Here is a 14237-nt window from a genome sequence, read left to right on the forward strand (position 1 = left end):
AATTTCGGGTCCCTTAAGTACCGTTGATTCTCTAATGAACAATTTGTCTATGATCCAATCATAAACCAAGCCCCTCTCGGGCCAATGAAAGGGTAGGGCCCCATTGTTCAAGTCTCGAAATCAATACTTAAGAGAATAACTCATCTACTTTCCTTGTATGGAAAGGAGTGAATTCCATCTCAAGATATTATGTTCCCAACTCCCTATTTGGTAAAGTCCCCAAAATAGTAGACGTATTGAATCTGCTAAAAGAGTCATTCTCACCCATGTAAATTAAAGGACAAGCCCTCACAGGCAAGAGTTCATAACTCACTCAGGATTAAGATCGAGTCGCATATGATCATCATGTGAAATATTAATCTCCTCAATTAACAGATTTATAAAGAGAGATTAAATATTTCTTAGTCTAGTCTTATACAAACTCATTGTATAGGATACCCCTACTTACATGTTTCCACATGAATGATTTGGATCAAATCATTTGTAACTATTACAAAGTGGGTCGTATCAATAGTGTTACTAGGACAAAGCACCCAACTTTATCCATATACTATAGACTCTTTAGGTTATTACTTGAACATGATCCTCTTGTATGTCAACCACATACTGTTCAAGATTACATTAATAACCTCGGATTTTCATACCATGGATAACAATTAAATTACAAATAAAATAATTTAAATTATTGTTAAAAACTAAATAATTAATTACAAGGTTTTAGGGCATAAATCCCAACAGAGACATCAGTCTAAGCTAATCAGGTAAGTGGGCTTACTATCGGCATGATTATATTTGATGTTGACACGTGTCTCGTGGTTTTGCACGTGTCATATATATTGATATGTGTGAATTGTCTGTGGATCGATATGCGTCTTATATGTTATGTATATGTTATAATATGTGAATTGTATGATAATAATTATGGTACGATGTGTTCAATGATATGTTTGAGATAGTATACGAGAAGGATGCACAAAACGAAATGTAACGATAGGAGTAAGATACGTTCATGAAACGTTAAGGTTGGTTACATACCGGAGTGCTATGAATAGAAGAGATTGATGAAAGAATACGGTTATGTTATGGGTAGAAAGGGATAGGTTTATGATAGATTGATAGAACGATAGCGTTAGGATACGTTCCTGTGATGATATGACTAAGGTATGTTCACGTAACGATATGACTATGATAGGTATAAGAACGTTAAGGCTATGATAAGTTAGGGAACGATAGAACCACGAAGTGTTTACGATATGACATGTTTATGGTACGATATATTGTGATGTGATATGTTATGTTTAGATTATTTTCTGTGACCATTTAGGTAATTGTTGTATGAATGGCACGTTATGAAATGACATGCTAAAAGCATGGAGCGTTATGTTATGTTTTCTAAATTGTATGTATACAATATGTTATGAATGACATGACATCACGATAAATGAAATGAAATATAACCCCCTTAGAATTATGCGTGATATGAGAACTGAAAAATGAGAAAAGATATGATATGAATGTAAAACGATAGCGGGGTTACATTTAATAATGTCGAAAATGGAAAAATATTGGGACCTCATGCATCATGTGTACTCATGCATTGGGGAATACCCTTATTTCATCACGATGGGTAGGGGTACCATCATGCACAATCATTATGTTTTACAAAATGCTGCCAGTAGGGGTACAATCATTATGTTTTATATAATGCTGTCGGTAGGGGTACGATTATTTTATTTTACATAATGTTGTCATGGCGGTTACTAGTTCTAACGGGTGTCTGGCCTAAGAAGCTCCCGGAGTATGCTCGCCCGACAAGGAAAGTGGCCCAGCAATGTGTGAACTGAATGGTGAGTCCATACTCGCACGTATGGGTTGTGTAGAGTATATGGATTTAAGTTACCCGTTAGGATAGTACCGTAGGAAAATGGATTTAAATAATAGATCTCGTTATTGCATTCGCATGTTCTTACACTTAACCCCCAATAGTGGGGTCACTTATTGAGTATTTCTTCAAATACTCAAGCCATGTGCTACTACATTTTTCAGGCTAAGGCAAGACATTCATGTACGGCTGACGACGACATCGCAACTCGAGACCATGACACATGCATAGGGTAGTGATATTTATTTTCTTAGACTTGGGCTAGAATAGGATATTTTTAATTTAAACGTTTATTTATTTTATTTAGCCTTTTGTTGTGTCGTTTTAAAGGTGTTTTCGAAACATGTAAGTCCATGACTGTTTTTAAGATAAAGGTTACGTTTTATGGAATTTAAATGAAGTATTTTTGCATTCAATGTTTATGATATGCATACAGTAGCGACCTTAGATTAAGTAGAAAATTTTGGGTCGTTACACACACAGTATGATGATGAGTGTGAATATGCACTGTATGATGATGAAGATGTTCATGAGGCGCATGACACTATGGGATTCCACTGACCTCCGGACGTCGCTACAAATTAACTTGACCAGAGGGTCCGGGGGGGTACGAGCGCCCTGGGGATTCATACTCGCAAATGTGAGTCGTGTGTAAGAAAGTACTACACATTCAATTTGTCCGAGACTGGAGGTCACCCCTATGATGTTAGAGATAGGTTTCTAAATCATGATTACATGTGTTTGCATTTGCATGGTTCCCTATAGTGGGGTCACTTACTAAGTATTCTTCGAAATACTCAGGCCGTGTGCCACATCATTTTTCAAGTAAAGGCAAGGCGCACTTGTACGGAGGATGGCAACATCACGAGTAGAGACTGTGACACGTGCATAGGGTAGATTCATATTTAAATTTCTAGGTTTAGGTTAGAATAGGTTGTTATGCATTTCATTGTTTTAAATTATTTTGTATTGCTTTTATTTTCTCTAAATAAACACGTAAGACCATGACGGTATTTTCCAGAGAAAAAGTTATTTTAAGAGTTTTTCGAAGTTTACGCTATGAATGATGTTCATTTAATAGTTATATTTCTGCACTATAGATGAGCATAAGATGTTAGTAGCAACTCTGAGCATGTGGAAATTTAGGGTCATTACAGTAAAGCTCTTATTTTTTATATATGTTGATTAGCCCTTTTTGCCTCTTACATGGTCAGAATGCCTCGATCCCTTTCCTTTCTTCATCTATGCCCATGCCCATTCACTTACGCTGATTAACTCTTTTTGCCTCATACATGGTCAGAATGAGCTTTGAAACCTGCATGTGACCATAGCTCTTACATTGATTAGCCCTTTCTATAGTTGTACATGGTCAGAATGAGCTTTGAAACCTGCATGTGACCATAGCTCTTACATTGATTAGCCCTTTCTATAGTTGTACATGGTCAGAATGAGCTTTGTCAAGTAAGCCATAGGGTTTTGTCTAGCTTGCTATTGAGAAATTTATGCCTCGATTCCTCTCCTTTCTCCATCTACCACCATTCACTTATGCTCATTAGCCATTTCTACAGTCGTACATGGTTAGAATGTGCTTTATCAAGGAAGCCATAAGATTTTGCCTAGCTTGCTATCGAGAAAAACATTGTTTAGGTGTAGTTGGCAAATGCAACGGTTTGTGTGGTGAGGGTGACTCATATTATATGGTTGATGCTTTGACAATTGGACTAAAAGGCTCACCAAAGTTCACTCCTTCCTCCATTCCTCGTCTAAATGGAGAATCCTCGCCTCGGAGATTAAATAGATGTTTCTACTCTCATCGCATCCAATCCTAGTAACTTTAGTGTCTTATTATTAACTTAGCACAAATATTTAGATAATATAGTCCAAGAGCACAGATCACAACATCTCATCCTCTTTCCTAACATAGTGGAAACATTTAAAATAACATGCATCTTAAAAATCTCAAGTCGGGGCATTACGACAATTTTTTATTTGAAACACAACATTCTCTTCCATATTACCCTTCTAAAGTGTAACACCTACTCTATATAAAAGCGATGTAAATGAATTACAAGGGTTTTGGGTAAAGTTATTTAAGTTCAATTCTATGTTGGGGCAAATTTGGAAAAGTAGCCCTAAAATGGGTATTTTTGAAAAATAGCCTAAGAGGGTAAATTGGGAATATAACCCACATGAAATGCAATTTGCAATGACAAGCCTCCTAATAAACCAAATTTACAAAAATAACTCTAAAAATTAGCAATTTATAAAAATGACCCTAAAGATTGTAAATTTAGAAAAATAGCCCCACAATTAACCAAATTTGAAATATTGCCCCCTCATTGGTTTGGAATTTAGTTCATAAGATGAAAAAAATAGATTCCCATTTGGAATTTAATAAAGTAAATAAATGTATTAAAAAGAAATAAAATAAGGAAAAATAAAGAAATATGTCTCATTCCCATTTCTATGTATTCGATCCATTCTTTGCGTGCGTTAGAGCGTCGTGCTAATAACGCGAAGGTCGCAGGTTCGAAACCTGCATGGGCCAATAATTTTTGACAATTTTTTTTTTAAAAGATTCCCGTTCTTTGTCCATCACCCACGTACCAAATTTCTGAATTCCATTTTTTCGACTTCGATCCCTGTTTTCCAAAACTCCATTTCTGTGCCCCCAATTTCAATCCTCCACCATCGTCATCCATGGAGGGTTCCAACCCCCTCATCCTCAACGCTGCTTGATCGCCCTGCCTTCTTCTCGGATCCATTGGTGCTGGTAAGTCCCTATGATCAAGTTTTTTAAATTATCATTTACAATGTCACGCACTCGATTCCGATTCCGGTTCCTTCTGTCTCCATCGCCCCGCCGTCTCAATTACTGAATGCCATCTCTTTCCTCTTTACTCTGCAAATCATGAACCCTTCTTCCCTCCTCACCATCATTACCCTTCATCATCTCGAAACCCTTCTTCCAATTCTCCTCTCAATTCCACTGCTCTACTACATCCAACTAACCACTTGTTTTTTCTCTAATACTTCTCCAACCATTCATTACACTCCCTAACTTTACTTAAATCACTCATTCCATTTCTGCTGCTGCCTTCTGGTATTTTGATTACTTAAGGATTATGATCATGAAGATGCAATAATAACAGTTGTTGTTCTAATTTCATAAGCTACAATGACTTTTTTGTATGATGATTTTGCTCTAGAATGTGAAGTAGTGAATATTGAGACTTCAACAACGTAAAATTTCATTTCATAAAAGGGATACAACCGTTGGAGATGCTATGCCTTCCTTTGGACATCTTCTTTCTTAACTCTGTCTTCTGTTGAAACTGAATGGATTTTGATCTGTATTACCTTTCTTACTCCTTTCTCTCATCTATTACTTATGGAGAATATTTCCATTTGAAACCGCATACGACTGTTCTTCCAAGTCATCTTTGGTATTACACTCATCCAGCTTTGCCTCTGCTACTGCCGCCATTTCAATAACCTGTTGTAGTTTCACCTCTTTGGTCTTTCCCCATAGGACAGCATATAGCCCAACAACAATCAACAATGACCCTACAACACTGAGACAACCATGTTTTTTGTTGGCATTTGAACCCAAGTTCAATATACAATATAAACTTGTCGATCGGAACTTCTAGATACTCACGTTCCTACGTATAACTTTTCTTGAAAGAAGGTCCAGCTGAAAATAGCCACGATAATGAGCAATAAGGGGTTGAAAACTGAGGCATAGAGGGGACCTTTCTTTTGGATACTCCAGGAGGTTAGGCAAAATGCAACCCCTGAGCACGCCACTCCCTGGAAATGTAAAACTTAGTTAGAGAGGAGAAGATTATTATGGTCATTAGTATTAAGCTTTTTGTGTAGGTTGTAGTAGCAAATTGATGTGTGTTTAGTTTGAAATGGACAACATCTGCGAATCCTTTGTATTGTGAAACGAAAAGGAATCAGTAATTGAGATTTCTTCATCAGATTCTTGATGGTCAGAGATTCTCAATTCTGTTCAGGAGAAGGTTAGTTGGAGAAGGAACAATGATACCGCATAGAGAGCACCAACAAGGCGGATTGGACTTTTCAATGACCAAGCCGCAGCTGTGCTGTGCTCAATGCCAACGGCGATTGCTCCGCATTGAATGGTTGCCATGAAAGTCATGATAGCCGTGCTCGTGTAGGGAGCTGGAAACTGAGAGTTAACCCTTGCCTGCAGGAATTAACAGTAGTGTCTTAGATTTGGCTCAGCAAAAAAGAAAGAAGCAAAGTTGTTAGAGAAGCAAAGTTAAAAAACACACTGACTTGGATTACAAACCAAGCCGCCCAAGCAACAGAGCTTATGATCAAGTAGAGAGAGCCCCAGATGGCGCTGCCACCTTGGCTGCTGGAACTTCCCCCCCTCATCATCTCGGCATACTTCCAATGAATCCCAGATTCACCCAGGTTGATGGTTTGTCCATGGTAGAACGACAGCAACATTGCCCCTCCGACGCACACAACAGTCCCGATCACCTTGGCTGCACCTGGGGTTGTCTTGATACCCACAGATTCTTGTCTACCAACCAAGATTAATTGTATTGAAAAGCAGTGCAGAAATGAGTGGCAATGATTTTGAAATGGGGAGTGAAAAGAGAAGGAAACTTTAGATACCTGAAAAGAAGAGCGAGGAGAAAAGTGGCAGCAGGCAGGACATTGGTCAATGCACATGCGATGGTGGGGGATGAATATTTTAACCCAACATAGTAAAACACTTGATTTCCTGTTGCCCTGCATGTGAAGTTATAGAGTTGGATCTTCTTATATTTAGTGTTTTACAAAACTTAGCAGTGATTTTGCTTACCCAGTTAAGGAACACAGTAGAATCTGAAACAGGATAGGCTTTGTAATCTTGGGTCTCCCTTTTCTGCACAGCCATTTGTTTGTTAATAGTATATATACTCTTAATAACTCAAGTTATGAAGTAAAAGGAGATGTAAAAGAGTAGACATACCTCTCAAACCAATAAGCACAAGGAGCTATGGCTATGGTACCAAACATCTGCCTGTAAGCAACTAGAACCATTGGATTCATCCCAAACTCCATGGCTAACTTTGATGTAATATTCAAGCCTGCATACAGGAATTGGACAACCACCATAGCCAAGATTGGCAACAAATCACTACTACCAGCCATAGCTCTCTCTGTTTCCCTCTCTCTTCCGAGGCTGGGTGGTTTGTGAGAGTGGAGAAGCCATTTTATATAGATTAGGAGTGAAGAAGAAGAAGATGATGATGATCAATAACAGAAATTTCTAAAAAAAAAATCTATAGCGTTGAAAAAAGCAAAAGCTAACCGTTTAAAAGAAGGAGAATGATATTAAGATAAATATGTAGAAGGAAGGGTATGGGTAGGCCATTTTGCATGGCACCAAAAACAGAGCTTACTGCTTACACCATACAAGCAGCCTTAAATTTTGTTTTTGTCCTCTTAGGTCTCATCAGATTATGTAACTTCAAGCAACTGATTTCTTTCCGCCACCATCCCCATGGAATCTGGAACATTTTCTGCTGCTTGCTTCATCATCTTCCTTCTCCTAAGTCTTCCTCTATATGTTTATTTATTTATTTATTATATATATATACTTTATATTTTTCATCCTTCCCCTTTCAAACTTTCGACCCTTGTATCGATCTTCCAAGTCTTATCTGTTGCCCATTTGTTCAAAACCGTAAAAAGTTAATCAAAATAGTGAAATTTGATGAAAGTTCAGGTATCTACATATTTTACGCAATACTTTTTATCATTCTCCTTTACTTTCAATCCATGTATTGATCTTAGAATCTTATTTGGGTTCCTTTTATTTTCATATTCTTTAAAGTTATAAGAAAACTGTTAAAATGGATGAAAGTTCAGGTTTCAAAATATCTGAGAATCAAACAAAAGAAAGTGGGGGTCGTGAGTAGATGTAGGTGTCCAATGATATTTTCCTTTTAAACCCAAAAGATGAAGGTTTTGGAAAAGGAAAATGTTAGGTTGGGGTACTAAGAAGCTCCATATTGTGATTGGATTTTGTAGAAAGAAGCAAAATTGATATCTATTTGGTGAATCTACGTATTCATCCATATGAAATGTTGGGCTTTGAAGGAAGAGGAGTTCTTTAGTTTTACGTTCCCTTCTTTCATGCACATGAATTATAGGAATACGTATGGGAGTTAACATTAGTAATGAGATTAATGGACTTCTTTTACGTTTGTCCCTTTAACAAAAATCTTAGGTTTTACCTATTTAATTGTCGCTCATAATGTAAGCGTACGTGGCATCACGTAGGATAAGTTTATATTTTGGTGAATTCAATAAACAGGTGTTTGCATCTAAGAATATAAACTTTGACCCATGTTTCTAATTCGGTACCGTTTTATTTAAGTAAAGTTGCCTCTTTTATGGCAAAACTTGCAAAAGAACAAAAAAAACCTAAAATTGTTGAAATAAACTTTAGGCATCCTCTGTTAGTTTGAATCCATTATATACCGTGAGAGTCTCATTTCCACCGTGCTCAACTTTTTGTTTAAGGTGGGCACCATTATTGATTGTGTGGTTTGTTACCCCTCTATTTGGATCATTTACGACCTTTAGAGTTGCTATATGATTTGGAGTTTGATGGGCTCTAAGGAAGCTTAGGACCCCCAATATAAAGTTCCAACAGTGTCAGTCTAGGCGAACCATCCAAAACTTTGATAGAACTAGAACACGAAGAACTCTTGGTTTAGAACACCCAAAACCCACTAGGATCTTAGATAAGCGCCTAGACACGTGTATTTAGCTTTATGTTGGATTTAATTTAGTGTTGGTAAGTAGGTTGCTTAGTGAGTACATTTTTTATATTCTTTCTTACTACTTTGTATTTTTCATATGGTATCCGAGGAGCTGATTGAGATCCGGAGCGCTCTAGAGCCGTGTTACTATAAAGGATCATATACATCCAAAAAGTTTTTCTGTTGTGACCAAAGATATCTTTTTTTTTTGTGTTAGAGTCTTCTTTTTGTATTGTTGTATTTTCTCTTAGTGTGTTCTAGTTCTAGAAAAGTTTTATTGAGTAGATTTTTAGAAGTGTTTTATAAGTCTCGTGTCAGTATATAAAGGTCTATGGCTCGAGTCTTGAAAAGTAGATCATTACATGTGTTTTCTATATTGTCTTATCTTTCTTCTTCTTCGCCATTAAACTATTTTTCATAGATTTCAAAAACTCAGTTGTAAATTTATTTTAATCAGTAAAACAAAGCTATGAATTTCTATAAATCTCCCTTCATGTCTTTCTCTTGTTTTACTTCCTCAAACAAACACGACATTAGGTATAATTTATAAATGAATATAAATTTTAAATCTAAAAAAAATTCTTTAAAATTTGTGTAACGAACTTAGATTTTAGCTACCTAAAGTCGCTACGGTCATCTTAGCCTAATTTCATATACGGAATATAACTCTTAAAACATCATTTTCAAATTCATAATTTCAACATAAACATAACGTCATCATTGAAACTATTCTAATCTAAGTCTAAGAAATTAAATATGCTACTAATCTATGCATGTATCATGGTCTTTGATTGCGATATCGTCGTTAACCGTATAGGGCTCCCTTGTCTTTACTTGAAAATGATGTAGCATATGGCCTGAGTTTTTCAAAGAATACTAAGTGATCCCACTATAAGGGTCGTGAAAATCCAAACACATGCAATAATGCTCTAGGAACCTATCATTAAAACACCCTAGAGGCAGCTTCCAGGCCGGACTAAATTGGATGTGCAATACTTTCCTACACACGACTCACACATGCAAGCATGAATCCCCAGGTGGTTCACACCCCCCTAGACCCATCATAGTCGAGCTAGTTTTCTGTAGTAACGTTTGAAGGTCAACAGACCCCTAAGTGGCATGCACGACATGATTACCATCATCATCGTAGCGTACGTGTTCGTACTCATCATTGTAAAAGGGGAAGTATCTCGATGCTTATGTACATACAGAAATACACAATGTCCTTATGGTTTTTTGTCTTTAAAACATCTTCATGACACAACCCTAATTCCATCTTTATATTAGTATCACTAATATACATGTAGTCTTCATTCTTTCATTATTATTAATACTAACTAGGGTTGTGTCCTATGAAAGTCATCTTCTTAATATAGTATTTCATTCCTGTGAATGTTTGATTAATCCACCACACCTAAATGGTGTGAGAGTTCTCTTATTTATAATCATTTACAGAATACAGAAATAAGGTAAATTACAAATAATAAGGAAATAGCGATAAAAGGAAAGAATAATAAATGAATACAATATATTTGCATTTAGTAAAAGGGAAAATATGGTAACCCGTAATGTAAGGCAAATATCTAGATATTTGCCTTATAATGAACGGTCAACTATCCTTAACACCCCCCCGCAAGCTGAGCGTCGGATTTGAACGAACATGAAGCTTGGATCTGAAAAATTCAAAGAGAGGTCGAGAAATACTCTTTGTGAAGATGTCAGCAACTTGGAGATGAGAGGGTACATATTGTGTACGAAGTTTGCCAGCGATAACAAGTTCTCGAAGGAAATGATAATCTAGTTCAACATGCTTGGCCCGCTTGTGAGAAACAGGATTAGAGCTCAAAAAAATAGCACTTTTGTTGTCACATAAGAGTAAGGGCTGCTGTGAAATAGGGACCTTGAGGTCATGCAAAAGATGCGTAACCCAAAGAAGTTCAGCAGCAGTTGTGGCAAGAGCACGATACTCAGATTCACAGCTGGAGCGTGATACAGTAGGTTGCTTTTTGGCACTCCAAGAAATGAGATTGTTACCAAGATAAATAGAATAGCCGGATGTAGAACGACGAGTATCGGGACAACCAGCCCAGTCAGCATCCGAATAAGCGACTAGCGTACTAGGAACAGTGGATGGACGAAAGATAAGACCAAAGTGGAGTGTTCCTTTGACATAGCGAAGAATACGTTTGACAGCAAGAAAGTGATCTGCAGTAGGGGCATGCAAGAATTGACTGACAGAATTGACAGCATAGGCAATATCTGGACGCGTGATAGTCAAGTACTGAAGGGCGCCAACAAGAGATCTGTAGAGAGTAGGATCAGAGAAAGGAGAACCATCAGCAGTCAGGTGTTGAGAAACAACCATGGGAGTGTGAACTGGTTTGCTATCGAGCAACTGAGCACGAGTAAGAATATCTCGAGCATATTTTAACTGACTGATAAAGAGACCATCAGGAGTGGGTGAAGCTTCAAGACCAAGAAAGTAACTGAGAGAACCCAAATCTTTGGTAGCAAACTCAGAATGAAGCTTGCGAGTAAAGCTGTTAATAAGAGATGAGTTGTTGCCGGTAACAATAATGTCATCAACATAAAGAAGCAAATAGATAAGGTTAGATTGCTGATGAAAGACAAAAAGGGACGTGTCAGCGCGACTACAAGAAAACCCAAGTGTGAGAAGAAATGAGCTAAAACGCTGAAACCAAGCACGAGGAGCTTACTTTAAGCCATAGAGAGCTTTCTTTAATAGACAAACATGCATAGGAAATCGAGGATCAACATACCCAGGAGGTTGTTCCATATGAACACGTTCAATAAGCGTTCCATTGAGAAAAGCATTCTTGACATCAAGTTGTCGAAGAGGCCATTTATTTGTGACTGCAATAGAAAGCACAACACGGACAGTGGTAGCTTTGACAACCGGACTGAAAGTGTCAGTGTAGTCAAGACCAGGAACCTGAGTATAACCTTTGGCAACGAGACGAGCCTTGAAACGCTCGACGGATCCATCGGGCAAATATTTAATACGAAACACCCATTTAGAGCCCACGATGTTGGTGTTGGCAGGGCGAGGAACCAAAGTCCAAGTATCATTTTGTTGTAACGCTCGAATTTCTTCATCCATGGCAGCCACCCAAGCAGGATTCTTAGCCGCAGATTTGAATCCTTTTGGCTCAGTGGATGCAAGAAGAGCAGAGAGAAGTCCAGATGAGCCCAACATACCAAGATTTGCTGGATGACGAGTCTTGAATATACCAGCTTTGGCGCGTGTGATCATAGGATGAGTGCCCAAAGAAGAGAAATCAACAGGAGGTTCAATAGAGGTTGAATTAGAAGTCGAGGGTGACAAAGTGGAACCTGCAAGAGAAGTATCAACCTGCACAGACTCATCTACAAGGTCAGAACAAATATCACACGGGGATGAACTGGATTGAGGAATGTGCGGTGATGAAGTTGTAGGGGGGGATGAATCAATATGATGAAGATGTGGTTCCAAGAAATTTGAAATAGGAATAGTGGAAAGAGGTTGGGCTTGGGAGCTAGGGATAGCAGGAAAGTGAGTTTCATCAAATTGAGCATGGCAGGTGATATATAGCTTAGTGGTGGCGGGATCAAGACAGCGGAACCCTTTATGAACAGGACTATAATCCAAAAAAATACAAGGAATGCTGCGGGGAGAAAGCTTGTTAGGCATATAATCACGCAAATAAGGATAAACACGACAACCAAAGGGATGGAAATTGTCATAATGTGGAGTGTAGCCATAAAGGAGTTCAAAGGGTGACTTACCTCCAAGAAGTGGAGTAGGCAACCGGTTGATAATATAAGCTGCAGTGCTGAAGGCGTCAACCCAAAAACGAGGAGAAAGATGAGAGTGAAAGAGAAGGGCCAAGCCAGTCTCAGTCACATGACGATGTTTTCTCTCAACACGACCATTTTGAGCAGGTGTATATAGACAAGAGAGTTGATGGTGGATGGCAGAATTACGTAAATGAGTTTTGAAACGAGTACTAGTAAATTCGGTACCACCATCGCTTTGAAATCCCTTGATACGAGAAGAATATTGATTTTCCACAAATTTTTGAAATTGAAGAAAAATATCAAAAAAATTAGATTTAAATTTTAAAGGGTAAAACCAAGTGAATCGAGAATAATCATCAATAAAAATAGCATAATAAAGAAAACCCGAATTTGATTTGACGGGAGAAGGACCCCAAAGATCACAATGAATAAGATCTAACACATGAGACGACCTACGTTCATTGCGGGAATAAGGCAATCGATGGCTTTTCGCAAGCTGACAACTAATACATAATGATGGAGAAGGCAATAAAGACGTAAGAGAAAGTTGACCTTTTTTATTTAAAAAAGAAATAACAGAATGATTCACATGACCCAGACGAGCATGCCATAAATCATATGAAGCACGTAAAGATTTGTTTTTAAGGGCTGAAATAAAAGCAGAGTTGCCGCGCTCCAGCACATATAGCCCTCCATCTCTTTTACCGGTTGCCACCACCCTTCCTGTTTGATGATTCTGGATAGTAATAAGATTATTAGTAAATGTAACGGAGAGAGGAAAATCAGACGTTAATTTACTTATGGAAAGAAGATTTTTAGTGAGGTGAGGGACAACCAAGACATCTAATAAGTGAATATTTGGAACAGGAGAAAGAGTACCGATGTGGGTAATGGGTAGGGATGCACCGTTTCCTACAATCACAGAGTCCTTACCCGTGTAATTTTTAGACTGATCCAGAATTGATGGGTCGGCAGTCATATGGGCCGAAGCTCCAGTGTCCAAAAACCAATCAGCAGCATCGGGTCCAGCAATAGAACATGACGTGTTAAAGGCTTCAGCAAGGTGAGCATGAGAAGAATCAGGTCGAACATACCGTTGGTTGCAGCGGTCAGCATAATGGCCCTCTTTGCGGCATATTTGGCAATGAGGTGGTCGACGACCTTGACTTGAGTGGGTTCGTCCTCGATTAGAAGAGTTGTTTTTGTGAGAATAAGAACGACCTCGCTGGTTGGTAAAGGAAGCAGGGTGACTTTCATGGGTGCGACCACGATTAGTGGCTATGAATGCTGTAGGAGTGGAGTCAGAGGACTCAAGGGAGCGCTGGAACAACTCAAAACTTTCAGTTTTAGAGACTAGATCTGCAAAACAGGGGATAGGGGTGAGAGCCATCTGAGCAGTAGAAAAAGCTGAAAAGTCGGTGCCGAGTCCACGAAGGAACCAGTGCACTTTATCAATGCCCTCGACGGGTCTGCCAATGGCATGAAGTTGGTCACAAATTTTTTTGAAGGCACGGGCATACTCAGCAACAGGTTTTGTGCCACGTTTCATCAACTGCAAGTCATCCTTGAGTCTCAGTTCACGAGCTTTTGACTGATGGCTAAACGTAGTTTCCAACGCAAGCCAAACATCACGTGCAGTAGAGAGACCAACGACAACAGCCATGGCTTCCTCAGTGAGAGAGGAGAGCAGGAGACAGAGAAGTCGTTGATCGGCTGCTCTCCATGCCAAATATTTGGGGTTGAATGTTGAGGAGGTTTCT

At 38.4% G+C, this 14237-nt stretch overlaps 1 protein-coding gene across 1 annotated transcript; it reads right to left on the reverse strand.

Annotated features, from left to right (window-relative positions):
* Positions 1-5199: 5199 nt before the first annotated feature.
* LOC111486481 (WAT1-related protein At1g09380-like) lies at positions 5200-7091 on the reverse strand. Its single transcript, XM_023133657.1, has 7 exons — positions 6879-7091; positions 6729-6791; positions 6539-6655; positions 6191-6443; positions 5937-6098; positions 5544-5695; positions 5200-5457 (listed from the first exon to the last, which is right to left on the reverse strand). Exons 1-7 carry the CDS (start codon positions 7058-7060, stop codon positions 5268-5270), a joined length of 1119 nt encoding a protein of 372 aa, XP_022989425.1. The 5' UTR covers positions 7061-7091; the 3' UTR covers positions 5200-5267.
* Between the last annotated feature and the right edge of the window lie 7146 nt (positions 7092-14237).

This window comes from Cucurbita maxima, unplaced genomic scaffold (assembly GCF_002738345.1).
Source record: "Cucurbita maxima cultivar Rimu unplaced genomic scaffold, Cmax_1.0 Cma_Scf00011, whole genome shotgun sequence".
Lineage (NCBI taxonomy): Eukaryota > Viridiplantae > Streptophyta > Magnoliopsida > Cucurbitales > Cucurbitaceae > Cucurbita > Cucurbita maxima.

Bases quoted from the DNA above. Each gene is read 5' to 3' on its own strand.
- LOC111486481 (XM_023133657.1), bottom strand. From the start codon at position 7,060: ATGGCTGGTAGTAGTGATTTGTTGCCAATCTTGGCTATGGTGGTTGTC. The intron at 5,696-5,936 runs GTATCATTGTTC...TTACATTTCCAG, and splicing joins TTGTTGGTGCTCTCTATGCG to GGAGTGGCGTGCTCAGGGGT. The intron at 5,458-5,543 runs GTGAGTATCTAG...TGGTTGTCTCAG, and splicing joins GAAAAGTTATACGTAGGAAC to TGTTGTAGGGTCATTGTTGA.